The 27,530-nt window shown below is 42.0% G+C and overlaps 11 protein-coding genes across 17 annotated transcripts in view; 9 read left to right on the top strand and 2 right to left on the bottom strand.

Annotated features, from left to right (window-relative positions):
* The first annotated feature begins 1,307 nt into the window (after window positions 1-1,307).
* Window positions 1,308-1,610, top strand: LOC108120637 (protein new-glue 1-like). The gene has a single exon (XM_017234379.2). The coding sequence runs from the start codon at window positions 1,308-1,310 to the stop codon at window positions 1,608-1,610; it is 303 nt and encodes a 100-aa protein (XP_017089868.2).
* Window positions 1,611-2,975: 1,365 nt separating this feature from the next.
* On the top strand, window positions 2,976-3,272 carry LOC108120762 (protein new-glue 1-like). The gene has a single exon (XM_017234556.2). It carries the CDS (start codon window positions 2,976-2,978, stop codon window positions 3,270-3,272), a length of 297 nt encoding a protein of 98 aa, XP_017090045.2.
* A 4,501-nt stretch (window positions 3,273-7,773) lies between these two features.
* Window positions 7,774-8,070, top strand: LOC122322343 (protein new-glue 1-like). Its single transcript, XM_043214224.1, has one exon. The coding sequence runs from the start codon at window positions 7,774-7,776 to the stop codon at window positions 8,068-8,070; it is 297 nt and encodes a 98-aa protein (XP_043070159.1).
* A 3,963-nt stretch (window positions 8,071-12,033) lies between these two features.
* Window positions 12,034-12,330, top strand: LOC108120761 (protein new-glue 1-like). Its single transcript, XM_017234555.2, has one exon. It carries the CDS (start codon window positions 12,034-12,036, stop codon window positions 12,328-12,330), a length of 297 nt encoding a protein of 98 aa, XP_017090044.2.
* A 381-nt stretch (window positions 12,331-12,711) lies between these two features.
* On the top strand, window positions 12,712-17,402 carry rt (Protein O-mannosyltransferase rt). 5 transcript variants are annotated; one of them, XM_070279902.1, is made up of 6 exons: window positions 12,822-12,977; window positions 13,311-13,614; window positions 13,860-14,564; window positions 15,032-15,594; window positions 15,670-16,446; window positions 16,509-17,402. In XM_070279902.1, the coding sequence occupies exons 3-6, from the start codon at window positions 13,945-13,947 to the stop codon at window positions 17,231-17,233; spliced, it is 2,685 nt and encodes an 894-aa protein (XP_070136003.1). In that variant the 5' UTR covers window positions 12,822-12,977; window positions 13,311-13,614; window positions 13,860-13,944; the 3' UTR covers window positions 17,234-17,402. The 5 variants fall into 5 exon arrangements, with proteins under 5 accessions (XP_070136000.1, XP_070136001.1, XP_070136003.1 ...); XM_070279901.1 differs by having other exon boundaries at window positions 13,675-14,564; XM_070279899.1 differs by having other exon boundaries at window positions 12,712-12,832; window positions 13,311-14,564.
* Window positions 17,398-19,101, top strand: LOC108120760 (EF-hand domain-containing family member B). Its single transcript, XM_017234554.3, has 3 exons — window positions 17,398-17,994; window positions 18,050-18,226; window positions 18,281-19,101. Exons 1-3 carry the CDS (start codon window positions 17,483-17,485, stop codon window positions 19,077-19,079), a joined length of 1,488 nt encoding a protein of 495 aa, XP_017090043.2. The 5' UTR covers window positions 17,398-17,482; the 3' UTR covers window positions 19,080-19,101.
* Window positions 19,102-19,397: 296 nt separating this feature from the next.
* Window positions 19,398-19,741, top strand: LOC122322330 (mucin-like protein 1). Its single transcript, XM_043214152.2, has one exon. It carries the CDS (start codon window positions 19,443-19,445, stop codon window positions 19,725-19,727), a length of 285 nt encoding a protein of 94 aa, XP_043070087.1. The 5' UTR covers window positions 19,398-19,442; the 3' UTR covers window positions 19,728-19,741.
* Window positions 19,742-21,894: 2,153 nt separating this feature from the next.
* Window positions 21,895-23,509, top strand: LOC108120678 (EF-hand domain-containing family member B-like). Its single transcript, XM_017234423.3, has one exon. It carries the CDS (start codon window positions 21,980-21,982, stop codon window positions 23,459-23,461), a length of 1,482 nt encoding a protein of 493 aa, XP_017089912.2. The 5' UTR covers window positions 21,895-21,979; the 3' UTR covers window positions 23,462-23,509.
* A 75-nt stretch (window positions 23,510-23,584) lies between these two features.
* On the bottom strand, window positions 23,585-24,196 carry LOC108120721 (protein new-glue 3-like). The gene has a single exon (XM_017234468.3). The coding sequence runs from the start codon at window positions 24,014-24,016 to the stop codon at window positions 23,699-23,701; it is 318 nt and encodes a 105-aa protein (XP_017089957.2). The 5' UTR covers window positions 24,017-24,196; the 3' UTR covers window positions 23,585-23,698.
* Window positions 24,197-24,837: 641 nt separating this feature from the next.
* Window positions 24,838-25,629, bottom strand: LOC108120720 (mitochondrial import inner membrane translocase subunit TIM14). 2 transcript variants are annotated; one of them, XM_017234467.3, is made up of 3 exons: window positions 25,488-25,629; window positions 25,113-25,352; window positions 24,838-25,057 (listed from the first exon to the last, which is right to left on the bottom strand). In XM_017234467.3, the coding sequence occupies exons 1-3, from the start codon at window positions 25,488-25,490 to the stop codon at window positions 24,944-24,946; spliced, it is 357 nt and encodes a 118-aa protein (XP_017089956.1). In that variant the 5' UTR covers window positions 25,491-25,629; the 3' UTR covers window positions 24,838-24,943. The 2 variants fall into 2 exon arrangements, with proteins under 2 accessions (XP_017089956.1, XP_017089955.2); XM_017234466.3 differs by having other exon boundaries at window positions 25,113-25,526.
* A 199-nt stretch (window positions 25,630-25,828) lies between these two features.
* Mob2 (MOB kinase activator 2) overlaps window positions 25,829-27,530 on the top strand; it is a 37,509-nt gene continuing 35,807 nt past the window's right edge. Inside the window, exons 1-2 of one of the 2 annotated variants that reach the window (XM_070279330.1) lie at window positions 25,829-26,195; window positions 26,257-26,345. In XM_070279330.1, coding sequence (XP_070135431.1) covers window positions 26,341-26,345 — 5 coding nt within the window. In that variant the 5' untranslated portion in view covers window positions 25,829-26,195; window positions 26,257-26,340. Of the gene's footprint in view, window positions 26,346-27,530 lie in introns of both variants that reach the window. The other variant, XM_017234464.3, reaches the window with a different exon arrangement.

The raw sequence follows: 27,530 nt of genomic DNA, 5'->3' as shown, positions 1-27,530 counted from the left end.
CAGGAAGCAGGCAGGCAGGCAGGCAGTCATGAGGCAACATCAGCCCCACCCAACGACAATACCAAAAATACCCACCATCGTCCAACGCCCACACATCCGTGCCCCTTATACAGCCCGGCGAAAACGAGACACAACAGCAACAGCAGCGATGCGATGCTGCAACGATGCAGGCGCAGAAACAGAAACAGGAACTGTGGCAGCAGGAGGACCAGGAAGCAGGAGCCCAAGTGCACTCGCCAAAAATATCACTGAGGCTACCCAACAAATCCTTCTAAAAAAAAGTCACTTAATAACTTCAAGTCGAATAAGAACTTCATAACTTAAAAAATATTTTTTAAGAAAACCCCAAAATTTCATTTCAAAACTCTAAACTTTTTCCCAAGTGCCATGGCAGGCGGTGGCGACATTATCCTTGCACTTGTGCAGGCCGCGAGGTGGATGACGGGTGTGGGTCCTGTGGCACAGGACTCGCAGCCGAACCCAGCCATACACAGTCACACCGCTAAGCTCGGCAGCCAATCCGCCGCCAGCAGAGAAGCCTTGCCGCATCTCAGCCCAGTTTATTGTTGCAGTTGCAAGGACTCTCGACTGTAGGCAGGAACCCTAACCTCTACACATTGCCCAGGGCGGAGAAGGGTGATGAAGGGAAACGTGAGCACTGTCGATGGTCCTGCACTTCAGACTGCAGTGACGGAGCAGACACTCCCCGGAACCCGCAACCCGGAACCACAGGAGCCCACATACCAGCCCAGACTCCACGCTTTTCGTTTCAGCTCGGACTCCAACCCCGGTCTTTGGTTTGGCTCTCCCTTTGTTGGTTATCTCTTTCCCCCAAAAGGATGTCTGTCTCTTTCTGTTGGTTTTCCAATGTTAATAACAGGAGCGATTCCTGTAAAGTTAGTGTAGAGTTGGCAACGGGAGAGTTTCCGTTGGCCTTTAAAATGGGATTTGCATTCAAATATCTATATTTATAAATTTTTTGTATTTAGGCCTATTTTTGAACATTATGCTGCTTGAATTAACCCTGTTTATAACAATAAATTAAGCAAACAATCACCAAACAGCTGAAAATTACAATGGTAGGCATTAGAAAACTTAAATATTAGCACAACTGCTTCTTGGTAGGCATCGTTTTTGGCCAAGTTCTGTTTGCCTGGCCTGCTTTCTCGGTTTAGGCCCAACGAAGTGAACCATGCCCAAAGTTCTCACGATGGTGGGCTAAACCCAGGCCCATCTGGCGCTATATAAAAGGCATCCAGACACTCCAAACAGCATCAGTTGATCCCATCTAGCCATCAACCATCATCATGAAGTTCACCTGCGCTTTCCTGCTCCTGGCTGTCCTGGCATGTGTCCTGGTGGACCAGTCTAGCGGTGCCACCACCTCCACCACAACCTCCACAGAAGCCACAACAACCACCACCACCACTGCCTCATCATCAGACACCACCACCACCACGGCGTCCTCTTCGGATTCATCCACCACAACCACCGAGTCCTCCTCCTCCTCCAAAAAGAAGAAGCACGTGACCCACTACAAGCGCAAGACCAAGAAGGGCAAGCACATCAAGAAGATTCACCGCAACAAGAACCGCAAAAACAAGAACTAAGTCGTTATGGATCTCTCTAAATACGATTAACCCGACCCAGATCAGGCTCTCTTCCATTTTGATATATTATTAAGTGCTTTATTTATTAGAATATAAAAAATAAACTTTATGAATCTATAAAGAAATTATTATTTTCATTGCATTTTTTTTAATACCAATATTCTCAATATATGTACATATACTTCAAATATTTAAAGTTCTTATTTTCACTACCAGTCCTCTCTCGAACTTTTAAAAATCATAAAAGTATTGATATGATATAGATATGAGAAGATATGATCTTCGCTAGGGGTCATAGAGTTTTTCAGTACATTCTGCAAATTCGGAAGGGGATCCTCTAGAAAGGGGGATCCTCTAGATCCTCTTTTACATAAATCTAAAAAATATTTCGTTGACAGATTTTAATAAAATATCTTGGGATATTTGACGTAACAAAAAAACGTTGAGGGTATTCCCTTCAAGAAGTGGATGAATATTGGCATTTTCAAGCCTTCTTTCATTTTTCAAAATGTTCCAAAGGACCCTCTAGGTAAATAATTTGTTTCATAAATCTATATTTTGAGAAATTTTTATAGGACTCTACAAAATAATTGTTTTTTTTTTTAATAGCAGGATAAAGTTTATTTAAAACTGTCCTTTAGGGACAACCATTAAATGTTATCACATGAACTTCACTTATAGATAATTCTACATATTAATATGGTAGAAATAAATAATAGTTGTAAGGGGAGGCCCAGCAGGTGTGTCCTTTTTACTCTTCTGGGCTGCTCGCTGTTGTCCAGCAGGGAGCTGGCCAATTATAAAAAATAATTTGATCCTACGATTTAATGCAGAAAAATTCTTTCAGAATCGGATGCATATTGGTTAAGAAAAGCCTATAAGCTCTTCCCAATTTTTGTTTATAAATTGGAATAACCCATTCAATAGTTTTCTGAGATTTTCAATAGAAGGACTGTTTGTTCAACGCTATTAGGATCAATCGGTTAGTCTTGTGTTGTAATTATTATTTTTTGAATTAGTTACATAATTGGAAAGTCTTAGATTTTTAAACATCAAAAGTTGGGTCTTTAATAGAGTCCATTGACGTCACTTTCGACAACGTTGTGATCTCTACAATTTGTTTTATTTGTGAAGCTGCCTTGTGGTAGGCATAGTTATTGACAAATCTTTGTTTGTTTGGACTAGTTTTGTACTTATTTTTATCCAAAATGAGAACCTTGCTTTAAGTTCTCACGATAGTGGGTTAATCCAGAGTGGGTAATTCAGAGGGGTATAGTACGTACATAGTACGTATAGTACTATAAATAGTACGGGCCTAACTCCAGAACGGCATCAGTTGATCCCAACCAGCCATCAACCAACATCATGAAGTTCACCTGTGCTTTTCTGCTCCTGGCTGTCCTGGCCTGTGTCCTGGTGGACCAGTCTAGCGCCGCCACCACCTCCACCACAACCTCCACAGAAGCCACAACAACCACCACCACCACTGCTGCATCCTCGGACACCACCACCACGACGGCTTCTTCTTCGGATTCATCCACCACAACCACCGAGTCTTCCTCGTCCTCTAAAAAGAAGAAGCACGTGACCCACTACAAGCGCAAGACCAAGAGGGGCAAGCACATCATCAAGACCCGCCGCCACCGCAAGAACAAGAACTAATTCATTCAGAAAGCTAATGAATATGACTTAACCGACCCAGACCCAGGCTTCTATTCCTCTCCCACTTCGAACTATTAATAGGTTTTATCTTTATTATTTTTAATAAACAAAATCTATTAATCTAAAATACTATACTTTCATTTATTTTCTTTACACAAATAATCTTACTTCGGAATCTTATTGTCCTTCAATGAATTTTTCACAGTTTTTAAAAAGACACTTCAGAAAATTTTTCTAATTCTCAAATATTAGATGATTATTGCCAAAGATGTAGCCTTCGACTTTTTGAAGGGAGTCTTCCAAAAACTATGACAAGAAATCTGAAAAATATTTTGTTTCCAGATTTTGATGCAGGATAGATCTACGAATCGTTTAAGGTATTCCGTTTAAGGATCGGATGATTATTGCCGAAGATATAGCTTTCCTATGAGACCAAACAGTGGCTCCATAGATTTTTGAGATTTTTGAAGGGGGTCCTCCAGGAAATTTTACAAAAAACCTGAAAAATATTCTGTTTCCAGATTTTGATGCAGATTTATGCAGAATAGATCTACGAATCGTTTAAGGTATTCCGTTTAAGGATCGGATGATTATTGCCGAAGATATAGCTTTCCTATGAGTCCAAAAAGTGGCTCCATGCATTTTTGAGATTTTTGAAGGGGGTCCTCCAGGAAATTTTACAAAAAATCTGAAAAATATTCTGTTTCCAGGTTTTGATGCAGATTTATGCAGAACAGATCTACGAATCGTTTAAGGTATTCCGTTTTAGGATCGGATGATTATTGCCGAAGATATAGCCTTCCTATGAGACCAAAAAGTGGCTCCATGCATTTTTGAGATTTTTGAAGGGGGTCCTCCAGGAAATTTTACAAAAAACCTGAAAAATATTTTGTTTTCAGTTTTTGATGCAGATTTATGCAGAACAGATCTACGAATCGTTTAAGGTATTCCGTTTCAGGATCGGATGATTATTGCCGAAGATATAGCCTTCCTATGAGACCAAAAAGTGGCTCCATGCATTTTTGAGATTTTTGAAGGGGGTCCTCCAGGAAATTTTACAAAAAATCTGAAAAATATTTTGTTTCCAGATTTTGATGCAGATTTATGCAGAATAGATCTACGAATCGTTTAAGGTATTCCGTTTTAGGATCGGATGATTGTTGCCGAAGATATAGCCTTCCTATGAGACCAAAAAGTGGCTCCATGCATTTTTGAGATTTTTGAAGGGGGTCCTCCAGGAAATTTTACAAAAAATCTGAAAAATATTCTGTTTCCAGATTTTGATGCAGATTTATGCAGAATAGATCTACGAATCGTTTAAGGTATTCCGTTTAAGGATCGGATGATTATTGCCGAAGATATAGCTTTCCTATGAGTCCAAAAAGTGGCTCCATGCATTTTTGAGATTTTTGAAGGGGGTCCTCCAGGAAATTTTACAAAAAATCTGAAAAATATTCTGTTTCCAGGTTTTGATGCAGATTTATGCAGAACAGATCTACGAATCGTTTAAGGTATTCCGTTTTAGGATCGGATGATTATTGCCGAAGATATAGCCTTCCTATGAGACCAAAAAGTGGCTCCATGCATTTTTGAGATTTTTGAAGGGGGTCCTCCAGGAAATTTTACAAAAAACCTGAAAAATATTTTGTTTCCAGATTTTGATGCAGATTTATGCAGAATAGATCTACGAATCGTTTAAGGTATCCGTTTAAGGATCGGATGATTATTGCCGAAGATATAGCTTTCCTATGAGACCAAAAAGTGGCTCCATAGATTTTTGAGATTTTTGAAGGGGGTCCTCCAGGAAATTTTACAAAAAATCTGAAAAATATTTTGTTTCCAGATTTTGATGCAGATTTATGCAGAATAGATCTACGAATCGTTTAAGGTATTCCGCCAATGAATCGGATGATTATTGCCGAAGATATAGCCTTCCTATGAGACCAAAAAGTGGCTCCATGCATTTTTGAGATTTTTGAAGGGGGTCCTCCAGGAAATTTTACAACAAATCTGAAAAATATTTTGTTTCCAGATTTTGATGCAGATTTATGCAGAATAGATCTACGAATCGTTTAAGGTATTCCGTTGAAGGATCGGATGATTATTGTCGAAGATATAGTTTTCCTATGAGACCAAAAAGTGGCTCCATAGATTTTTGAGATTTTTAAAGGGGGTCCTCCAGGAAATTTTACAAAAAATCTGAAAAATATTTTGTTTTCAGATTTTGATGCAGATTTATGCAGAATAGATCTACGAATCGTTTAAGGTATTCCGTTCAAGGATCGGATGATTATTGTCGGAGATATAGTTTTCCTATGAGACCAAAAAGTGGCTCCATAGATTTTTGAGATTTTTGAAGGGGGTCCTCCAGGAAATTTTACAAAAAATCTGAAAAATATGTTGTTTCCAGATTTTGATGCAGATTTATGCAGAATAGATCTACGAATCGTTTAAGGTATTCCGTTGAAGGATCGGATGATTATTGTCGAAGATATAGTTTTCCTATGAGACCAAAAAGTGGCTCCATAGATTTTTGAGATTTTTAAAGGGGGTCCTCCAGGAAATTTTACAAAAAATCTGAAAAATATTTTGTTTTCAGATTTTGATGCAGATTTATGCAGAATAGATCTACGAATCGTTTAAGGTATTCCGTTCAAGGATCGGATGATTATTGTCGGAGATATAGTTTTCCTATGAGACCAAAAAGTGGCTCCATAGATTTTTGAGATTTTTGAAGGGGGTCCTCCAGGAAATTTTACAAAAAATCTGAAAAATATGTTGTTTCCAGATTTTGATGCAGATTTATGCAGAATAGATCTACGAATCGTTTAAGGTATTCCGTTTTAGGATCGGATGATTATTGCCGAAGATATAGCTTTCCTATGAGACCAAAAAGTGGCTCCATGCATTTTTGAGATTTTTGAAGGGGGTCCTCCAGGAAATTTTACAAAAAATCTGAAAAATATTTTGTTTTCAGATTTTAATGCAGATTTATGCAGAATGGATCTACGAACCGTTTAAGGTATTCCGCCAATGAATCGGATGATAATTGCCAAAGGTATAGCCTTCATAGGAGACCAAAAAGTGGCTCCAAGGATTTTTTAGATTTTTGAAGGGGGTCGTCCAGGAAATTTGACAAAAAACCTGAAAAATATTTTGTTTCCAGATTTTAATGCAGATTTATGCAGAATGGATCTACGAACCGCTTAAGGTATTCCGCCAATGAAATCTGAAAAATATGTTGTTTCCAGATTTTGATGCAGATTTATGCAGAATAGATCTACGAATCGTTTAAGGTATTCCGTTTTAGGATCGGATGATTATTGCCGAAGATATAGCTTTCCTATGAGACCAAAAAGTGGCTCCATGCATTTTTGAGATTTTTGAAGGGGGTCCTCCAGGAAATTTTACAAAAAATCTGAAAAATATTTTGTTTCCAGATTTTGATGCAGATTTATGCAGAATAGATCTACGAATCCTCTAGATTCCTCTAGATCCTCTTTTACATAAATCTAAAAAATATTTCGTTGACAGATTTTAATAAAATATCTTGGGATATTTGACGTAACAAAAAAACGTTGAGGGTATTCCCTTCAAGAAGTGGATGAATATTGGCATTTTCAAGCCTTCTTTCATTTTTCAAAATGTTCCAAAGGACCCTCTAGGTAAATAATTTGTTTCATAAATCTATATTTTGAGAAATTTTTATAGGACTCTACAAAATAATTGTTTTTTTTTTTAATAGCAGGATAAAGTTTATTTAAAACTGTCCTTTAGGGACAACCATTAAATGTTATCACATGAACTTCACTTATAGATAATTCTACATATTAATATGGTAGAAATAAATAATAGTTGTAAGGGGAGGCCCAGCAGGTGTGTCCTTTTTACTCTTCTGGGCTGCTCGCTGTTGTCCAGCAGGGAGCTGGCCAATTATAAAAAATAATTTGATCCTACGATTTAATGCAGAAAAATTCTTTCAGAATCGGATGCATATTGGTTAAGAAAAGCCTATAAGCTCTTCCCAATTTTTGTTTATAAATTGGAATAACCCATTCAATAGTTTTCTGAGATTTTCAATAGAAGGACTGTTTGTTCAACGCTATTAGGATCAATCGGTTAGTCTTGTGTTGTAATTATTATTTTTTGAATTAGTTACATAATTGGAAAGTCTTAGATTTTTAAACATCAAAAGTTGGGTCTTTAATAGAGTCCATTGACGTCACTTTCGACAACGTTGTGATCTCTACAATTTGTTTTATTTGTGAAGCTGCCTTGTGGTAGGCATAGTTATTGACAAATCTTTGTTTGTTTGGACTAGTTTTGTACTTATTTTTATCCAAAATGAGAACCTTGCTTTAAGTTCTCACGATAGTGGGTTAATCCAGAGTGGGTAATTCAGAGGGGTATAGTACGTACATAGTACGTATAGTACTATAAATAGTACGGGCCTAACTCCAGAACGGCATCAGTTGATCCCAACCAGCCATCAACCAACATCATGAAGTTCACCTGTGCTTTTCTGCTCCTGGCTGTCCTGGCCTGTGTCCTGGTGGACCAGTCTAGCGCCGCCACCACCTCCACCACAACCTCCACAGAAGCCACAACAACCACCACCACCACTGCTGCATCCTCGGACACCACCACCACGACGGCTTCTTCTTCGGATTCATCCACCACAACCACCGAGTCTTCCTCGTCCTCTAAAAAGAAGAAGCACGTGACCCACTACAAGCGCAAGACCAAGAGGGGCAAGCACATCATCAAGACCCGCCGCCACCGCAAGAACAAGAACTAATTCATTCAGAAAGCTAATGAATATGACTTAACCGACCCAGACCCAGGCTTCTATTCCTCTCCCACTTCGAACTATTAATAGGTTTTATCTTTATTATTTTTAATAAACAAAATCTATTAATCTAAAATACTATACTTTCATTTATTTTCTTTACACAAATAATCTTACTTCGGAATCTTATTGTCCTTCAATGAATTTTTCACAGTTTTTAAAAAGACACTTCAGAAAATTTTTCTAATTCTCAAATATTAGATGATTATTGCCAAAGATGTAGCCTTCGACTTTTTGAAGGGAGTCTTCCAAAAACTATGACAAGAAATCTGAAAAATATTTTGTTTCCAGATTTTGATGCAGGATAGATCTACGAATCGTTTAAGGTATTCCGTTTAAGGATCGGATGATTATTGCCGAAGATATAGCTTTCCTATGAGACCAAACAGTGGCTCCATAGATTTTTGAGATTTTTGAAGGGGGTCCTCCAGGAAATTTTACAAAAAACCTGAAAAATATTCTGTTTCCAGATTTTGATGCAGATTTATGCAGAATAGATCTACGAATCGTTTAAGGTATTCCGTTTAAGGATCGGATGATTATTGCCGAAGATATAGCTTTCCTATGAGTCCAAAAAGTGGCTCCATGCATTTTTGAGATTTTTGAAGGGGGTCCTCCAGGAAATTTTACAAAAAATCTGAAAAATAATCTGTTTCCAGGTTTTGATGCAGATTTATGCAGAACAGATCTACGAATCGTTTAAGGTATTCCGTTTTAGGATCGGATGATTATTGCCGAAGATATAGCCTTCCTATGAGACCAAAAAGTGGCTCCATGCATTTTTGAGATTTTTGAAGGGGGTCCTCCAGGAAATTTTACAAAAAACCTGAAAAATATTTTGTTTTCAGTTTTTGATGCAGATTTATGCAGAACAGATCTACGAATCGTTTAAGGTATTCCGTTTCAGGATCGGATGATTATTGCCGAAGATATAGCCTTCCTATGAGACCAAAAAGTGGCTCCATGCATTTTTGAGATTTTTGAAGGGGGTCCTCCAGGAAATTTTACAAAAAATCTGAAAAATATTTTGTTTCCAGATTTTGATGCAGATTTATGCAGAATAGATCTACGAATCGTTTAAGGTATTCCGTTTTAGGATCGGATGATTGTTGCCGAAGATATAGCCTTCCTATGAGACCAAAAAGTGGCTCCATGCATTTTTGAGATTTTTGAAGGGGGTCCTCCAGGAAATTTTACAAAAAATCTGAAAAATATTCTGTTTCCAGATTTTGATGCAGATTTATGCAGAATAGATCTACGAATCGTTTAAGGTATTCCGTTTAAGGATCGGATGATTATTGCCGAAGATATAGCTTTCCTATGAGTCCAAAAAGTGGCTCCATGCATTTTTGAGATTTTTGAAGGGGGTCCTCCAGGAAATTTTACAAAAAATCTGAAAAATATTCTGTTTCCAGGTTTTGATGCAGATTTATGCAGAACAGATCTACGAATCGTTTAAGGTATTCCGTTTTAGGATCGGATGATTATTGCCGAAGATATAGCCTTCCTATGAGACCAAAAAGTGGCTCCATGCATTTTTGAGATTTTTGAAGGGGGTCCTCCAGGAAATTTTACAAAAAACCTGAAAAATATTTTGTTTCCAGATTTTGATGCAGATTTATGCAGAATAGATCTACGAATCGTTTAAGGTATCCGTTTAAGGATCGGATGATTATTGCCGAAGATATAGCTTTCCTATGAGACCAAAAAGTGGCTCCATAGATTTTTGAGATTTTTGAAGGGGGTCCTCCAGGAAATTTTACAAAAAATCTGAAAAATATTTTGTTTCCAGATTTTGATGCAGATTTATGCAGAATAGATCTACGAATCGTTTAAGGTATTCCGCCAATGAATCGGATGATTATTGCCGAAGATATAGCCTTCCTATGAGACCAAAAAGTGGCTCCATGCATTTTTGAGATTTTTGAAGGGGGTCCTCCAGGAAATTTTACAACAAATCTGAAAAATATTTTGTTTCCAGATTTTGATGCAGATTTATGCAGAATAGATCTACGAATCGTTTAAGGTATTCCGTTGAAGGATCGGATGATTATTGTCGAAGATATAGTTTTCCTATGAGACCAAAAAGTGGCTCCATAGATTTTTGAGATTTTTAAAGGGGGTCCTCCAGGAAATTTTACAAAAAATCTGAAAAATATTTTGTTTTCAGATTTTGATGCAGATTTATGCAGAATAGATCTACGAATCGTTTAAGGTATTCCGTTCAAGGATCGGATGATTATTGTCGGAGATATAGTTTTCCTATGAGACCAAAAAGTGGCTCCATAGATTTTTGAGATTTTTGAAGGGGGTCCTCCAGGAAATTTTACAAAAAATCTGAAAAATATGTTGTTTCCAGATTTTGATGCAGATTTATGCAGAATAGATCTACGAATCGTTTAAGGTATTCCGTTGAAGGATCGGATGATTATTGTCGAAGATATAGTTTTCCTATGAGACCAAAAAGTGGCTCCATAGATTTTTGAGATTTTTAAAGGGGGTCCTCCAGGAAATTTTACAAAAAATCTGAAAAATATTTTGTTTTCAGATTTTGATGCAGATTTATGCAGAATAGATCTACGAATCGTTTAAGGTATTCCGTTCAAGGATCGGATGATTATTGTCGGAGATATAGTTTTCCTATGAGACCAAAAAGTGGCTCCATAGATTTTTGAGATTTTTTTTGAAAAACCTGAAAAATATTTTGTTTCCAGATTTTAATGCAGATTTATGCAGAATGGATCTACGAACCGCTTAAGGTATTCCGCCAATGAAATCTGAAAAATATTTTGTTTCCAGATTTTAATGCAGATTTATGCAGAATGGATCTACGAACCGCTTAAGGTATTCCGCCAATGAATCGGATGATAATTGCCAAAGATATAGCCTTCATAGGAGACCAAAAAGTGGCTCCAAGGATTTTTTAGATTTTTGAAGGCGGTCGTCCAGGAAATTTGACAAAAAATCTGAAAAATATTTTGATTCCAGATTTTAACGCAGATTTATGAAGAATGAATCTACGAATCGTTTAAGGTATTCCGCTTAAGGATCGGATGATAATTGCCAAAGATATAGCCTTCATAGGAGACCAAAAAGTGGCTCCAAGGATTTTTTAGATTTTTGAAGGCGGTCGTCCAGGAAATTTGACAAAAAATCTGAAAAATATTTTGATTCCAGATTTTAACGCAGATTTATGAAGAATGAATCTACGAATCGTTTAAGGTATTCCGCTTAAGGATCGGATGATAATTGCCAAAGATATAGCCTTCATAGGAGACCAAAAAGTGGCTCCAAGGATTTTTTAGATTTTTGAAGGGGGTCGTCCAGGAAATTTGACAAAAAATCTACAAATTTATCAACAATGAAATGAATATTTACAGATTTGTAGCTTTAGCTGATAGGGAAGAGAAGAGATCAGATCCATAAATGTAAAAGGTTTTACTCCGTAAAAACATTAATTCTTAAAGATTTTCGTCAAAAAAATATATGTATGTATATTTTGGGTTTTTTAAAGTGGCACAACATTTTCAATAATATTCAGAGCATCATAATTGTTAGATCTTGTTTTGTTGTTATTGTTTATCTCCTTTGGAAAAGTTATATAATAAGAAAGTGCTTTTGTAAACATCAACAGCTGAAACTCAAGAATAGTCAATTGTCGTCACTTTCGACCACGTTGGAATCTTTACATTCTTTGTTATTTGCGCAACTGCCTTTTGGTAGGCGGAATTATTGGCAAATTTTTATTTATTCGGCCTAGTTATATATTTAGTTGTTTTTGATACAAGAATTGAACCTTGCTTTAAGTTCTCACGATAGTGGGTTAATCCACTTGTTTTGGAGGGGTATAAATAGTGTGGGCCTAACTCCATAACAGCATCAGTTGATCCCAACCAGTAATCAACCATCAACATGAAGTTCACTTTTGCTTTCCTGCTCCTGGCTGTCCTGGCTTGTGTCCTGGTGGAACAGTCTAGTGCCGCCACTACCTCCACCACCACCTCCACAGAATCCACAACAACCACAACCACCACTGCTGCATCATCAGACACCACGACCACCACGGCTTCTTCATCGGATTCTACCACCACAACCACCGAGTCCTCCTCGTCCTCCGGAAAGAAGAAGCACGTGACCCACTACAAGCGCAAGACCAAGCGGGGCAAGAAGGTCAAGAAGATCCGCCGCAGCAAGAAGCGCAGCGGTTAAATGCTAGCCTGAATGATATACCGGTTTTTGGCCAAATCTACTCCCATTGATGAAGAACTGTTATTTTTCCCACCTTAGTATTAAGAGTTATGTTTATTTGTTAAATGTTGAAAATTAAAAAAAAATTGTTAATTATGCAAAAAATAAGTTGGTTTTTTTTTAAGTTCTTTGTTTATATTTTTCAAGGCCTTCAAGATTAAAGAATAATTGGGTTACATTTCACTTTCTTATAGCTAATATGCTATAAACTATTTTTGATTAACACATTTTTATATCATAAGATTTTTTTTTGTTTTTAATTCCCTAAAAAGCAGTGTCTTTTACGCATCATCTTGACAATGAATCGGTTTTTAGTGCAAAACCGGTTCTGAAAAAGTTTATCTAATTCCAAAAAAATTGAAAGCCTGCGCCACAGATGTCACGTATCGATACAAAAATCGAAAAAGTTTCAATCTTACTACCAAAGGTACGGAAGATGCCAAGATTCAGGGCATTGGGTCAGGCAAGTACTCAACTGAATGGTCCATGGTGTCTGGAATAGGTCATCAATCAAGAGAACAGGTTCCCACCGCAACTCCACCCCTCCCAGTACTACAACGCACCTGCAACGCGATCCTCTTAGTTGCTCTTTAGAGCGCCAATAAATAGTGTGTAATTGTTGTTGCTGTTTTTTGTTGTTATTGCCAGCTCCATTTGGCGACATTCACTTAATTGGCCAGGAAGAGTGTAAAAAGAGAGGGGAGAAAGGGACTTAAGGAGCATAGGGAGAGATCTTACGTGTGATCATTGATGGAAGCTTAGCTTTTTTAAAGCTAGAAAGCTTAGTGGATTTATTTTCCTGTTTTAGATAATCCTTTATAAAAGTGCTATAGCTATAAAATAAGGGATTCTTCAAACTAAAAAGCCTTTTAAATATATAATTTATAACATTTTTATAATTAATAACCTTTTATATTCCTAATAACTCTCCTATATTTTAGCCTTTTTCCAGCCAACCTTATACCAGTCAGAGCTGAGACCAAAACGGGAAATGGGCCAAGAATCCAAGCAGCCGAGGAAGCAGTGAAAAGAGACAGGGCCCCTCCAGCAGCCGAACCACATTCCAGGTGTTGTTGAGTTCGCTGCCGGCGCAGAGCAGAGCAGCGGCAGCACTAGCGACTGAGGAAGAGGGAGCCGTCGAGGCTCCATTGTATCAGTGCGCCGCGAGCTCTACGTCGCGCAGGTTGCGATTTTTGGTCGAGGAGCTAATTCGATATAGCCACTGCTATATTTATCCGATACGGGGTGAGAGTGCTTGTGAGTGTGTTTGTGTCTGTGGGAATATTTCAAGACTTTCTTCGTCAGCTGGGCATCATTTGTATGTAAATGCAAAGAAATTAAAAAACCGAGGAAGGCAACAAGTGGCTGTAGAAAGTGCAAACTGGTTTTTTTGGCTGCTGCTGCTGGCAAACGTGGCAATAAAGAGAAACAACAATAAAACCAAAACAAAAGATATTTTGTAAACTGATTATCACTGTGTGTTATCGCAGGGATTATCCAATGTGTGAACTATTCGAGAAGTGAAAGTGACGAGGAAGAAATGCCCGCTAAGTGCTGATCGAGGAAACTCCAGACATGTCCGCCACCTACACTAACACCATAACGCAGCGCCGCAAGACGACGACGCAGCGCTCCAAGCTTAGGCAGCAACAACAACAACAGCAGCAATGGTCGGGCAGCGATGCCAGCGGCGAGCCAAACGAAAGACTTCACTTTCGCAGCCGTTCAACAAGCTCAACTGCAGCGTTCAATTCACCTTCACCACTGTGCTGTAACGGTGGCATGTCGCTGCTCAATTGCTGCCTCGACGTCAATTGCCATTTGAATGCGCCGCTGCGCGGCAGCGTTAGCCGGCACACAACACCAGCCGCGACGCCAACGCCGACGCAGACACCGACGCCAAAACAAGCCTCCCCATCGCCTACCTCCGACCGGTCGAATTCGTGTTCACCTTCACGCTCGTGCTCGCTCTCCCGCTCGCGCTCACCTGCACGCGATCAAAGGCAAAAACAAAAGCTAAAGCTTAAGAACAGCGCAGCTGCAGCAGCGAGGGCAGCGGTGGCAGAGGACGCCAAAACGCCAGAGCTTACACCGCCGTTTACCGTTAGCCTGAGAATCGATCTCTTTAGCTGGGCGCTCTTTCTGCTGGCGTTCGGCACGCGATTCTACAAGTTGGCAACACCACGTAATATTGTGTAAGTTTAAAGCTAGTGATACCTATTAATTAAATTATAGATTAAGTTTTAAGATTTATAAGATAAATAATATATCGTGACTCTCTTAAGTAATACTCCTTCTTGCTCCACATGTACAGGGTATAAAAACAAACAGAGAATCTGGGTCACCATCTAAGAGAAAGAACTTAGACTCTTACTAAGAGACGCTTACTAAAGACCTTTCTCTTTTTGTTTTGAGATCCAACCAGACATGATGGTTAATATTATTCAGTCTTTTTAGAATTTAAAGAAAAAAACTGGTTGATTTCTATTTTTATTTTCTCTCCAATCGGGGGATATTATTAAAATGAAGCTGCAGAACCAGATTGGAAAGAAACTAAAAGCCCACAGCATGTTTATGACTCGAAAGCCCACGCTTATGTTTAGGTTTTCGAACCGCACCCTGTATTTTAATATTTTTAATATAATTTTGACTTCCTTTATAGATTCGATGAACTGCATTATGGCAAATATATCGCCCACTATATGAGAAATATATTTTTCTTCGACCAACATCCTCCGCTGGGAAAACAGCTGATAGCCGGACTGGTTAGTCTGGCCGGTTACGATGGCAACTACACGTTTTCCCAAATCGGAGATCCCTACAGCCCGGAAGTTCCCATCTTTTGGTTCCGATTTCTACCGGCTCTCTGCGGAAGTCTACTGGCTCCCGTTGTCTACAAGCTGCTGTTGGAGGCGAAGCTGAGTCGGTGGGCATCCGCCCTCGGTGGTCTGCTGGTCATCTTGGACAACTCCCTGCTAACCCAGTCCCGTTTCGTACTAATGGAATCGATGCTCTTGCTGGGCGCTACCCTGGGGATAGCTTTTCTGTTGCGGTTCCAGCGATCGCGATTGGGCAGCTTCCAGTGGGTGGCCACCGGAGTGGCGGCGGCGGTTTTCCTGGCAGCTGCCGGGGTGGTCAAGTATATTGGCTTCCTGTCTCTGGCACTGGCTTTGTACATGCTCTGCCGGCACTTGTGGCAGCTGCTCTACGATGCAAGTCTGACCAGTAAGTGTGGTTGTCTCATATTACGTATACGCAGTGTGGTTCCCATTATAATCTGAAACTTGTTCCCCTTCATAGACCGACAACTTTGGATCCACGCCGTGAGTCGCATCCTGATTTTTGTGGGTATTCCCCTCATCTTGTACCTGGGCGTCTTCTACATCCACTTCCGGACGCTTCACAAGGCCGGGCCACATGACAGCATCATGACCAGCGCCTTCCAGGCCTCCTTGGACGGTGGGCTGGCTTCAATAACAAAGGGACAGCCCTTGAAGGTGGCCCATGGATCACAGATCACGTTGCGACACACCCACGGACGCACCTGCTGGCTGCACTCCCATGCAGCCGTCTATCCGGTGCGGTACAAGGACAAGCGCGGCTCCTCCCACCAGCAGCAGGTGACCTGCTACTCCTTCAAGGACGTCAACAACTGGTGGATTGTGAAGCGACCCACCAAGGAGGAGCTGGTGGTGGGCGACTATCCGGACGTCATTCGGCACGGAGACATCATCCAGCTGGTACATGGAATCACCAGCAGAGCCCTGAACTCCCATGACGTAGCCGCTCCTCTGACGCCGCAGTGTCAGGAGGTGAGCTGCTACATAGACTACGACATCAAGATGGCCGGAGAGCTGTTGTGGCGGGTGGAGATCCTGAATCGGGCCTCGGAGGGCAACAGCTGGCATGCCATCAAGTCGGAGATCCAGCTCATCCACGAGTCCACGGGAGCGGCTCTGAAGTTCAGTGGCCGCCAGCTACCGGAATGGGGCTTCAATCAGCATGAAGTGGTGGCGGATCGGAGTACAGAGCATCAGGATACTGTATGGAATGTGGAGGAGCATCGTTATACCCAGAGTAAGTGGAAGTTAATAGTCCTTCTAGATATAACTAATGATGTACATTTTTTGATCCTCCAGCTCAAGATCACCGGGAGCGGGAAAGGCAGCTGCTGAACGCCGAGATGATCCCCACCAAGCGAACCCGTCTTACCTTCCTGCAAAAGCTGTTCGAGCTTCAGGCCAAGATGTTCTGGCAGGCCGGCGAACTGCAGGCCCACATGTACAGCTCCCAGCCGCACGAGTGGCCGCTGATGGACAAGGGCATCGCCTACTGGCTGGACGAGAACTCCAGTGCCCAGATCTTTCTGCTGGGCAACCTGGTGATCTGGTACTCGGCCACCTGGGGCATCCTCATCTATGCCGTCCTACTTGCCTTCTATCTGATCCGACGACGACGCCTCTGCTTCGACATACCGGAGCCGGAGTGGCGGAAGTTCCTGAATGTCGGCAACACCTTCTTTGTCGGCTACTTGATCCACTATCTGCCCTTCTTCTTCATGGACCGGACGCTCTATCTTCACCACTACATGCCGGCCTTTGTGTTCAAGCTCCTCCTGCTGTGCTATGTGGTGGACCACTTGGACTATGTGCTGCGTCGCTTCTGCACTGGACGAGCTGTGCACGCAGTGCGGATCTATCGCCTCTGTCTGATCCTGTGGCTTGTGGGGGTGTTCATGGTATTCGTCAAGTTCCTGCCCTTCAGCTATGGATCGACGAAGATGACCAACGGCGAGGTGCGACGCCTGCGCTGGAAGGACACCTGGGACTTTGTGCTGACCAAGAACCAGGCCCTACAGCACTAAGACCACTCATATGCCATCTCCGCGGCCAGCTAAGTGCAATGTACCGTGTACACAAGACTAGGAGACCTAAACTAAAGTTGAACTAGTGCTAAGCCATAAAATAATTGAAATGTAAACGACATACTCACTTGCGAGATTGATTAAAAGGAGATTTATTTATTTATTGAAACGATTCAAGTGTCATGATAATATTAATGATAATATTAGGTTAGAATTTACACACACACACACACCCTACACCCCCTTATAATGGCCAATGTGGGCCACTTTACGGACAGAAACAAGGACATTCGTGCTGCTGGCTTGAGTTCCTCAGGCCTGATCGGGAATGGCGCCAAAGACTGTCTGATCTTCAACCATTCGGAGGAGCTGGCCGAGCATCTGGTTCGCGCCGATTGTGCCCAGAAACATCCCAGACCGGAGGGTCCTCGCACTCCCATCAAGCCGGACAGCTCTCTCAAGGATCTCCTGACGAGTGAGTTGCGCAAGTCCCGCTTCGTGTCCTTCAAGGAGAAGTTCTACGAGGAGCTGTACTTCAAGAAGCCCATTGTGGGAGAGGTCAAGCCGGCCTACACGAAGCCAGACAGTGTCACCAACTTGAGCCAGACCTTTGGCAGGCCATCGAATTCCACGGACTCCCTTTACTCCCTGATCATGCCCGTTAAGTCGGCCGAGGAAGTGAATCGGGAGTACGGAGAATTCCATGACAAGCACATCGTCAGCCACAATCACTACTTTCCCGCTGAGCAAATACGTCGAAAGTGAGTGTACACCTCCATAGGATTATTAAAAATTAAAGTCCCTAATCCTTTCCAGCTACAAGAAGCCCTTTGATCCCTCCGACATCTTTGGGGACTGCCATCAAGCTCTGGACACGGGCTTGAATGTAAAACACTGCTTAGTGGAGGGAGAGAACCATCTGAAGGTGATTGGCAAGGCCCAGGTGGACTTTATGAATCGCACCGAAGCTCCACTGGGCAAGAAGTTTAAATCGTAAGTGTCCTTAGAATCAAAGCCTACATAGCCTAATCCACATGTCCTTGAAAGGTATCCTTCGGAGGTTCCGGATATGGTGTTCGGGCGACCCAACCAGAGCAACGGCAGTGTGAAGATGTTGATAGACAATGTGGTACCCTGTGAGAGCGCCAACTTCCTGATGGCGGCCATCAGATATCTGAAGACACTACGCCAGGGTCTCCGCAAGAGGTCCGACTTCCATATGCGTATCCTGTACACGGCCCTGGAGCGCCAGGATCTCGATCAGACTGGCCAGCTGCCGCTGGACCGCATCTTGGAGACTCTGCAGAAGTTCAATGTGCGGGTCGATGCTCGGAAGTTTCGGATCTTAATCTCCCACTTCCGGATGTTTGTGGACGAGGGCTGTGCCACGGAGCGTCTCAGCTACGAGGACTTTTGCCGACTGCTCTCCATCCAGGACCCCCTGCCCCAGGGGGCCTGCCTAAGCACCTTGGCGAATGGCAATAGCCTCAAGGACACCACCTACCGTCTGCTCTGCGCCGATCGCCACAAGACACCCAACCCGGTTCGGGTTAACGTGACGACCCCCGAGAAACTGGAAGCTGGCAATACTCATGTGAAGGATCTCATTGCGCCGGAGGTGGGCACTCTCCGGGGACTGGGACCCATGGACTTTGAGTGTCTGCGATCCAAGTCGCAAATCCAACAAATCTTCAGAAGCCTCATCTCCGAGGAGACGTTCCAGGTAGTGTGGCAGCAACTTATGGCGAAGGAACAGGATCAGGAGAAGGATCAGGTGGCTTCCGTGAATCAGTTTCGAGATCAGATGCATATTTTTGAAGCAGAGACTTCAGATAAATTGGTCTAAATGGAAGTGGTTAAGAAATAAATTATAAAAACATGTAACAATGTCGGCTTCCTCTTCTCATTTATGTTTATTTTTGCTGGAAATCTTAAAAATTTAAAAGCAAACAAGTTAATATTAAGAAAGTCAACAGAAGAGGTGGTCGAGGTTACTATTCTTCAGTTTTTGTAGCCTACCCCAAGGGGTAAGTTTGTGATTAGCACACAAAAGATTAAATATTTACTAAAAAACCTAACATATTGATTCAAATTTATTAAAGTTTTCGATCCAAGAAGCGGAACTTTACAAGCCACTATATAAGGGCCAAGTTCCAATCCAATTAATCATAAAAATCTTACAGTTCCAATCTTGAACATTTCTTGCAAGATGAAGTACCTCTTTGTAGTTGCTCTGGCTGTCCTGGCCATCCAGTTGGCTTCGGCCACCTCACCTACCACCACTGATCCCACCACCACCACGACCACCACTTCGGCAACAACCACTACGACAGCTTCTTCTTCCACAACCACCACCACCGAATCGTCCTCCTCTGGAAAGAAGAAGTGCTCCAAGAAAAACAACTGGTGTGGCAAGTTCAGGCCCAAGAAGAAGTGCAAGCATCCCAAGAGGTGCCACAAGACCATCGTCCGAGTGACCCACAGGAAGGGCTAAGAAATAAGAAAAATAAAACATTTGAAAAATAAAATGACATATGTAAATTTTAAAAAATTATCATTCAAATTTTAATTATTTTTACGAAAATAAGAAAACACAACAGACACTTGAAGCTTGAAAACAAAAGAAGACACTGAAAAGCCTTAAAAATCCTCAAAAAAAAAATAGTAATAGGTTACTACAGGATTCTTTATAAATAGGAATCCAACTATACCAGCAGCCGGAATACCTACCTATATCGAAGAACAGACGAGTCTCCAGGACTGCATAACGATAGCCCCATCCTGAGGACCTTATACGGGGTGACATCGAGCAGAACTACCGGAAGAGTCTTCCCAAACCTGAAGAAAAGTAAAGGAACTCTTCAGCGTGAAGCTACGAAAGTCACTAATCCAGTGAATGAAGGAGATCAAGTTGAAGGAAACCTTCAGCCACCAAGCCAGATGATATTACCACCACCAGTCGGACCTTTGGGGGGACCTTTCGGGCCAGTTCCACAAGGGAGTCGGTTTATGGGATGAGCTCAACCAAGATCAGGGGGTCTTCAGCAAAGGACTAACCCATAGAAAGTGGGTAGTACCCAAAGGTCTATGTTGTAGATTTATAATCTATTGTCTATAACAGCTATGCCTCTCCCTTCGATCGTAACAAGAACTACAGAACGCCCTTAAAGGTCGATGTCAGTGGCAAGATCATGAGGCAAGGACCAAAGGACCTTTTGGGTAAAAAGTTTGAAAAGTAAGTCTGGTCCACACAAAGCTTTTCTTAAGGTTATCTCAATATTTTGGTATCCATTCTTTTAAATTCGTATTTATTTAAGGCTTTCAATTCCATATTTTTTGTATATGTGGTATTTGCCAATGTTAGCGTCAGTGGAAACTTGGTAATTTGCAACACCAAGCCCAAGCCAACTGAAAAATATATTTACTCAGGTGCTTTCCGATCTAAAGAGCTATTTTGCAACGTTTATTTATAGTATTTTTTGCCAAATACCCAATTCAACAAATACTTTACAAACTTCTATTTTAGAAAGATCTCTGAATAAGGTTTCCGAAAATATTTTCACCTATTTCCGGCGGGGAAATTGTGGCGAGGACGACATGAAACTAATCCTGGATAACCGAGAAGCGTGAAAAAGCCATCAGCTACTTGAGAGGATTCCGAGCCAGGCTGCGAAGGAATAGGACCTCCGGAATCTGCTACGACGATGTTTTCCTGCAACTTAACAGGATCGACAAGGAGAATAAATTCCAGTTGCCATTTGATCGCTTCTGGGACGTCCTAACCCGACTTCAGATAACAATTGACAAGGGCAAAGCACCCGGACATGATCCTTGACGAGGGCTGTTCCAGGGAGTCCCTTCACTACCGCCAGTTCCTTCGCCAGGTCTTCTGCCATCCCCTGACACCACTGGGTTCTATTACCACTATGCTGGACAACCTGGACAACAAGGACACCACCTACCGAATGCTCTGTGAGGTCCGCAAGAAGCATTTCTAGAAGGGACCGGTCCACAACTGAACTCATCACAACTCATCTCAACACAACTCATCGAAGTCTCAGGGCCTGGGACGAAGTCAACACGCGGGTGAAGGAGCTCCTCTATTCCGAAGTATCCACCACGATCGGGTTGCTTCCCAACGTCTTTACTCCCTGGCGTGTCCATATCCTCCTTGCTACTCATTTTCGGGAGACTGAAGACAGACTTTGAGTCTATCTGGCAGCTCCTGATGGTCAAAGTTCAAGGATTAGGACGAAAAGGCATCCGTCAGTCACTTCCAGGACGAAATTTTCAACAAAGAACACTAATATTTGATTAGATCTGAAAATGAAAGTAAAAAGAAATAATTTTAAGTTGAAATTGTTGTATTTAATCTTAAAAGAAATAATGATACTTTTGGGGAGTTGTAGACATAGCTTTTTAAAGGATTAAGGACTAATTTCTTTTAATAAGTATGCCTGGGAATATAGGTTTTATATCTTTAAGTTCCTGGGAGTTTTTGGGAAGATAACTCCCAAAAGATTCTAAGACACCATAACTATTATAAGAGACTGGTACTATTTTTTAGACGGACAGAGTCCGGCAGTCTAGTTTTAGGACCTATAGCCCTGTAGCCCTATATCTTATCCCTTTCCTACAAAGCCACCTCATATTAGAAGTTAAAACCCAACATACAACACTACCCACACCATATCCGTCAGAATATATCTAAAATATATACCACACACCCATCAGAACAAACCAAAAATGGCCAACAAGGGTCGCTTTATAGACCGAAGTCCCGACCTGCGGGTGGCGGGCATATCGTCCTACAAGGATCCCAACTTCAACGCTGGAGTCAAGGACTGTTTGCCGTCTTTGGATACCGACGAACAAGCAGAGAACCTGATAAGAGCCCACTGCCGGAGGAGTAAGCCCAAGCCCACTGGCAAACGTTCGCCCAGGATTCCGGGCAACTCCATTGGAGAGCTTCTGAGCTTCGAGCTGAACAAGAGCCTGATGACGCTGCTCCAGGAGAAGTGCCGGGAGAATCTGTTCAAGAAAAAGATAGGACTGGGCGAGGCAATGGAGACCAAATCGAAACCGGATGATGTGACCAATCTGAGCCGGACCTTTGGAGATGCCAATCCGCAGGAAGGTGCCCTCTATGACCTTTTGATGCCGCGGAAGACCGCCGAGCAAGTGAATCGGGAGTACGCCGAGTTCCATCAGAAGCACATCGTTAGCCACAACCACTACTTCCCAGCCGAGCAGATCAATCGTGGATACAACAAGGAGTTCAATAGGTTCCGGGCCTTTGGCATTCCCAGTAACTCGGATCGCAGTGGCATCAAGATGAAGAATTGCCTGAAGGAGGGCGAGGAGCACTTGCTGATTGTGAAGAAGCCAGTGGTGGACTTGGAGGATCGCACCAAAGCTCCTCTGGGCAAGAAGTTTGCATGGTATCCTTATGTCATCCCGGAGAACATCACCTTTGGTCTGGTGAAGCGCAACGAGGTCGACATGAGATCCCTGCTGGAGAACACCTGGCCCTCGGAGAAATCCGAAAAGTTATCCGAAGCCATTAGCCACATGAACACATTGCGAGACTTTCTACAGCGACAGGATGACATCACCATTAACCACATCCTTACGGTGTTGCGGAACAAGGATAAGGAATCCACGGGACTACTGCCACTGCCGGAGATCATAACCCTCTTGAGAAAAATGCACATCCCGGCTGATTCGGATAAGATACGGACGGCCACCTCGCACTACCAACTGATCGTGGACGAGGGCTGCTGTTCCGAGGCCGTCAAATACGAGGATCTGGTCCAGCTCCTTTCCATCTTGGTGCCCCTGCCGCTGGTGGGTTCCATTTCTCCCCTGCCGGATGCAGTCTACAACAAGGACACCACCTACCGGCTGCTGTGCGCGGATCTGGGCAAGGAACCCAACAAGGATCGCAACATGAGCTTTCCGCACAAGTCCGCGGTGCAGAAGGACATGGACAACACCCATGTCAATGACATCATTAATCCGGATATAAGCACTCTGCGTGGATTGTGGCCCAGTGACTTCAAACAGCCACGCTCCCGAGAGGAAGTGGGTCGCATATTCTGCGACATCCTTCCCAAGGACACCTTCGATGCCATGTGGGAGTGTCTAACCAGCGAGCACAAGGATCAAAATAATATGGTGTCCGTAGCCCAGTTTCGTGAGGAAATGAAGAAGAGGTCCTTGGGCTAGAGTTGGCCAATAAAGGAGGAAGTATCCTTAATCCTTAATAAACTAGTTCGAACTTAAAAAATGGTATTCTTTTTTTAAATAAGGACTCTTTCTTTATTTTTCTTAAAAACTATGTATTTTTTTTTGTATTTTTGGTAATGCCAGGTTAGTGTAGAAGGTACTTTAAAGCCATTTTTGGAAGAGTTGGGTTCTAGAACGTCGAAAGGGTCATAATCATGCGGAGGAGGAGGAGCATCCTTAACCGCTACGGTTCTTCTTGCTCTTGTTCTTGTTCCTGCGGTGGCGGCGGGACTTGACGATCCTCTTGGGCCGGTGGGTCTTGCGCTTGTAGTGGGTCACGTGCTTCTTCTTTTTGGTGGACGAGGAGGATTCGGTGGTTGTGGTGGTAGAGTCCGAAGACGCCGTAGTGGTGGTGGTGGTATCAGAGGCAGCTGTGGTGGTGGTTGTGGTCGTGGATTCTGTGGTGGTGGTGGTGGAGGTGGTGGCACCGCTGGATTGGTCCACCAGGACACATGCCAGTACGGCCAGGATGAGGAATGCCCAGGTGAACTTCATGTCGATGGTTGATTACCGGATGTGATCAACAACTGATGCTGTTCTGGAGCTAATCCCACGCTATTTATACCCCCCGAGCGGAGTCGGGTTCAGCGACAATATTGGCAAGGTAAACACAAGCCAACTGGCTCCAAGCAGCGTGAGAATCTCTTGGAGAACCTCTGTCGTCACACAATCTCTGATCTGATCTGTGCCAAAAGGGGGTAAACAAATACAAAATTCGCAAATTCGCAACAGCAACTGTTCAAACGCGGAAACTTTTCCATTTCTTTTTTATAATTAAAACTGGCAAATAATTAAGATAATAAGAGCCTGAAATAAATTCTGTTTATAATTAAGAATTAGCTTTCAAGTTAGACTCTAAAAATATATAGTAGCGCTAAGCATGTCAAGAACATATTGGAGTCTAATTTCTTTCTTTGAATTCTACTTGAAGCTAAATCGATTTATTTACTTTATAGAGTTTCAATAGCTAAGTATGAGCCATCATAATGGAACATATACCTTTCATTCCTCTACAGAAACCAAGGAACAAAGATGTGGTTTATAAAGTGCCTGCTAATCGCTCTAATTAGCTTTCTTAATACAAACTTAATATCCTCAATACACAATCCCATGTCGCGCATTCGTAAGTAATCTTAAATTATAGATCCATAGATATATTAACCTACACTTTCAGAATGCCATTTGGGTGAGGAACTAAGCTGCAAGAACTTCTTCCTAATATGCTGGCGGTATCAGTGCCGCTGCATGAAGAATCACATACTTCTCGTTCAAGGACTAGGATGCCTTTATGCGAAATTTTACTAAAATTTATACAATTCGTAGACGGCAAACATTGTTCCCTTTAATAAAACACTACAAAAGTGACCTTACATGCTAACAACTAGTTTATTTACACTCGAAGGGGGGGATATATTCCCGACTCTATTTAGCTTTGTCCAGAAAGTCCTTGGCTTCGTTGATTTTGGCCGCCAAGTAGGGTGAACCCCCTCGATCCGGATGGTTAAGCAACATGATCTTCTTATGAGCATCCTTGATCTGTAAATGCAACAGCGATTAGTAAGGAAACATATATATAGATTGAGAGGATTACCTTCAACTTGGAAGCACTTGGACTAACACCCAGAATGAGCGCCGCTTCTCGTTTGTTCATTTTAGGATCGAAGCCGCCCTTGTAGTACTTGGACGCCGCCATGCTCTCCGCGTCGAACTTGGGCAAGTTTTTGAGCGCCTCGTTGAACTTGGTGGTCATCTGGGGCATGCGACGCAGCAGGTGCTTGCCGGCGAAGCCCACAGCAGCCACTCCAAGCCCCGCCAAGATCACGGAACTTGCCTTTGGTGCGGGAATGGTTTGAGTTTTAGGCGACGACATCGTACAGATAAATTTGCGATTTACGGATATATGGAATTTGGGGATAGATGATAGACTTTTACGAATGTTTTTAAAAATTATGAGCTAAGTTTGTACCATTTTATGTAATTTCCAATTAACAGCTGTGAATAGAAATAAACAGCATGCTGCCACCAGGATATCGATAAATTTAGGGTTGTCGTTTCATTTAATGTAACTATCGTTTTTAAGTTTAAATAATTTTCTTAAAAAATATGCTTATTTGGGCAAGAGTTTTATAAGCTAGAGTTGATTTAATTGTTTAATTATTAAAAAATAAGACATCCCTTTTTCAACGTCCCTGCTGCAAAACAGCTGATAGACAACAACCAGGGCTGCATTAAGATAACAAGATAACAGCCGTTCGAGGGTTGTTTAATCAAGAAACATATAATTCTTAATTTGATTTAAACGTAAAATAAATAAATTAGATGTCAAAATTCTTGTGCTTAGTTGCTATAATCTTTTAAGAATCTTTGCGCATGTTGTATCGAACGGCTGCGCAGGCGCTATCGATAGCTATCGCCTATCGCACCGATAACGGGCCTCAACAAAGTGCACAAACAAGTGAAGAAGAAGCAGGAGAAAAATTTTGATGTGCAAAGTTTGAAAACGAATCCAATCCAAAAATATTGATTGACAAAAGTAAAAGTGTGTCGTTTGGCTTGCCCGGTGATCTTCCGATCCTGATCCTGGTGTCCTGGTGGCGGTGGTGTCCGTACGTGTGCGTCTCTGCGTATCCGTGTGCGTCTCGGTCGGCGGTGTGTGCGTAAAACGTTTGCCTGTGTGCGTGCGTTGGTTCCCTCAGCTGGGGAAAAACTTTTTATTTTTTTTCGGATATTTGCAGTCCAAACAAGCACAAGCAGCAGTATAAACAGCCTTCAAACTGGAGCGAATTCCGGAATACCTTCGCGACACAGTCGACTGGCTGATGGGGTAAGTCCTGATCCATCCAACATCCCAAAATCCACAAAAACGGGCCATTTATTGGGTGTAAATTGGGGGGGTCTCTTCTTGTCGTCTTTTATGATGTCTCTGTGTCTCTTGTGTCCTCTGTGTCTGCTCTTTTTCGTCGCCATTTGGCCTTTTGCCAATTGGCCTCGTTTTTGGGTATTCGCCGACACAAGAAATTTCTTTTCTTTTGGCCACCTCTCCCGCAGGAGTAGACCCCAAAGGTACCCCTTCTTTTGGGGAATCCCTATCGATGGTATCCTCTTACCCTCCCCCCAAAAAAAAAAACACTTTAATATAAGATGGTAGACCTTCTTTTACCTTTAGGATAATAGACCTTGGAATACCCTTTTATTTTGGCCACCTGAAATCAATGGCCATTTTATCGATTTCTCCAATGCGGTTACCAAGTCGCCAGTGTTTTGATTTACTTACACACTCACTATATATATATATAGTACTCTATATATATGTATTTATTGTTCAAGTATTTTGTTTACAAGTGTGCGTGTCGTCTGGTCTGGTCGGTCGGTCGGCCTCTTCCCACGAATCGGAGTCGCAAGGCCATCGCTGCACTTTGATTGCCTTGCGTTTATTTTTGTGCTCATCTTCATCGCCCCACCGCCGCCTATCCACCCATCCTCCCAACCTCCCATTCTCCTGTCCTCCTGGCCTTTGTTTATACCACTGAGGAGGAGGAGGAGGCACTGGAGGGCTAGATAGATAAGAGCCGGTTTATTGAACTTGCCAATTTCATTACCGCACTTGAGGCGGTTTGGCTTTAAAAATAAATATCAATGCTCGCGTTTTTATATTTGTTTTTATATCTTGAGAGAGAGGTACTCTTGTTAATACTAAAAATAAATAATAATACTCTAATAACAAGAGTTCTTTTATATGAACTCTTAAAAGAGAGTCTTGAAGAGATGTAGAACTTTCGTAGATCATAAAATATCACTTCCTCAAGGTCCTTAGAGTCCTTATATCAGGCAGTTGCTTTAGATATTTATCTTTTTGGTGGTTTTTTAAGAATTCTTTCAAGAAATTCAAGAAAAGTATCTAAAGATACATGTATCTTTAAGATAAAAATGGTACAGAAGCCTTGGGGATGAAGTATTCTTTTCAAAAAGTGGTTGAAATCAGGTTTATGATTAGCTTTATATAAAGAAA

The sequence above is a fragment of the Drosophila bipectinata genome, chromosome 3L (assembly GCF_030179905.1).
Source record: "Drosophila bipectinata strain 14024-0381.07 chromosome 3L, DbipHiC1v2, whole genome shotgun sequence".
NCBI lineage: Eukaryota > Metazoa > Arthropoda > Insecta > Diptera > Drosophilidae > Drosophila > Drosophila bipectinata.
Note: the sequence above shows the minus strand (reverse complement) of the source record. Positions and strands in the feature narration are given on the sequence as shown.

What these genes read in the sequence shown, in the direction of transcription:
- LOC122322343 (XM_043214224.1), top strand. Translation starts at nt 7,774, where the DNA reads ATGAAGTTCACCTGTGCTTTTCTGCTCCTGGCTGTCCTGGCCTGTGTC.
- LOC108120762 (XM_017234556.2), top strand. Translation starts at nt 2,976, where the DNA reads ATGAAGTTCACCTGTGCTTTTCTGCTCCTGGCTGTCCTGGCCTGTGTC.
- LOC122322330 (XM_043214152.2), top strand. Translation starts at nt 19,443, where the DNA reads ATGAAGTACCTCTTTGTAGTTGCTCTGGCTGTCCTGGCCATCCAGTTG.
- rt (XM_070279899.1), top strand. Translation starts at nt 13,945, where the DNA reads ATGTCCGCCACCTACACTAACACCATAACGCAGCGCCGCAAGACGACG. An exon ending in GCAACACCACGTAATATTGT is followed by an intron (nt 14,565 to 15,031) that starts GTAAGTTTAAAG and finishes CTTCCTTTATAG; the next exon opens with ATTCGATGAACTGCATTATG. An exon ending in CTACGATGCAAGTCTGACCA is followed by an intron (nt 15,595 to 15,669) that starts GTAAGTGTGGTT and finishes TCCCCTTCATAG; the next exon opens with ACCGACAACTTTGGATCCAC.
- LOC108120678 (XM_017234423.3), top strand. Translation starts at nt 21,980, where the DNA reads ATGGCCAACAAGGGTCGCTTTATAGACCGAAGTCCCGACCTGCGGGTG.
- LOC108120637 (XM_017234379.2), top strand. Translation starts at nt 1,308, where the DNA reads ATGAAGTTCACCTGCGCTTTCCTGCTCCTGGCTGTCCTGGCATGTGTC.
- LOC108120720 (XM_017234466.3), bottom strand. Translation starts at nt 25,391, where the DNA reads ATGTCGTCGCCTAAAACTCAAACCATTCCCGCACCAAAGGCAAGTTCC. An exon ending in CAAGTGCTTCCAAGTTGAAG is followed by an intron (nt 25,058 to 25,112) that starts GTAATCCTCTCA and finishes TTGCATTTACAG; the next exon opens with ATCAAGGATGCTCATAAGAA.
- LOC108120761 (XM_017234555.2), top strand. Translation starts at nt 12,034, where the DNA reads ATGAAGTTCACTTTTGCTTTCCTGCTCCTGGCTGTCCTGGCTTGTGTC.
- LOC108120721 (XM_017234468.3), bottom strand. Translation starts at nt 24,016, where the DNA reads ATGAAGTTCACCTGGGCATTCCTCATCCTGGCCGTACTGGCATGTGTC.
- LOC108120760 (XM_017234554.3), top strand. Translation starts at nt 17,483, where the DNA reads ATGGCCAATGTGGGCCACTTTACGGACAGAAACAAGGACATTCGTGCT. An exon ending in GCTGAGCAAATACGTCGAAA is followed by an intron (nt 17,995 to 18,049) that starts GTGAGTGTACAC and finishes AATCCTTTCCAG; the next exon opens with CTACAAGAAGCCCTTTGATC. An exon ending in CTGGGCAAGAAGTTTAAATC is followed by an intron (nt 18,227 to 18,280) that starts GTAAGTGTCCTT and finishes TGTCCTTGAAAG; the next exon opens with GTATCCTTCGGAGGTTCCGG.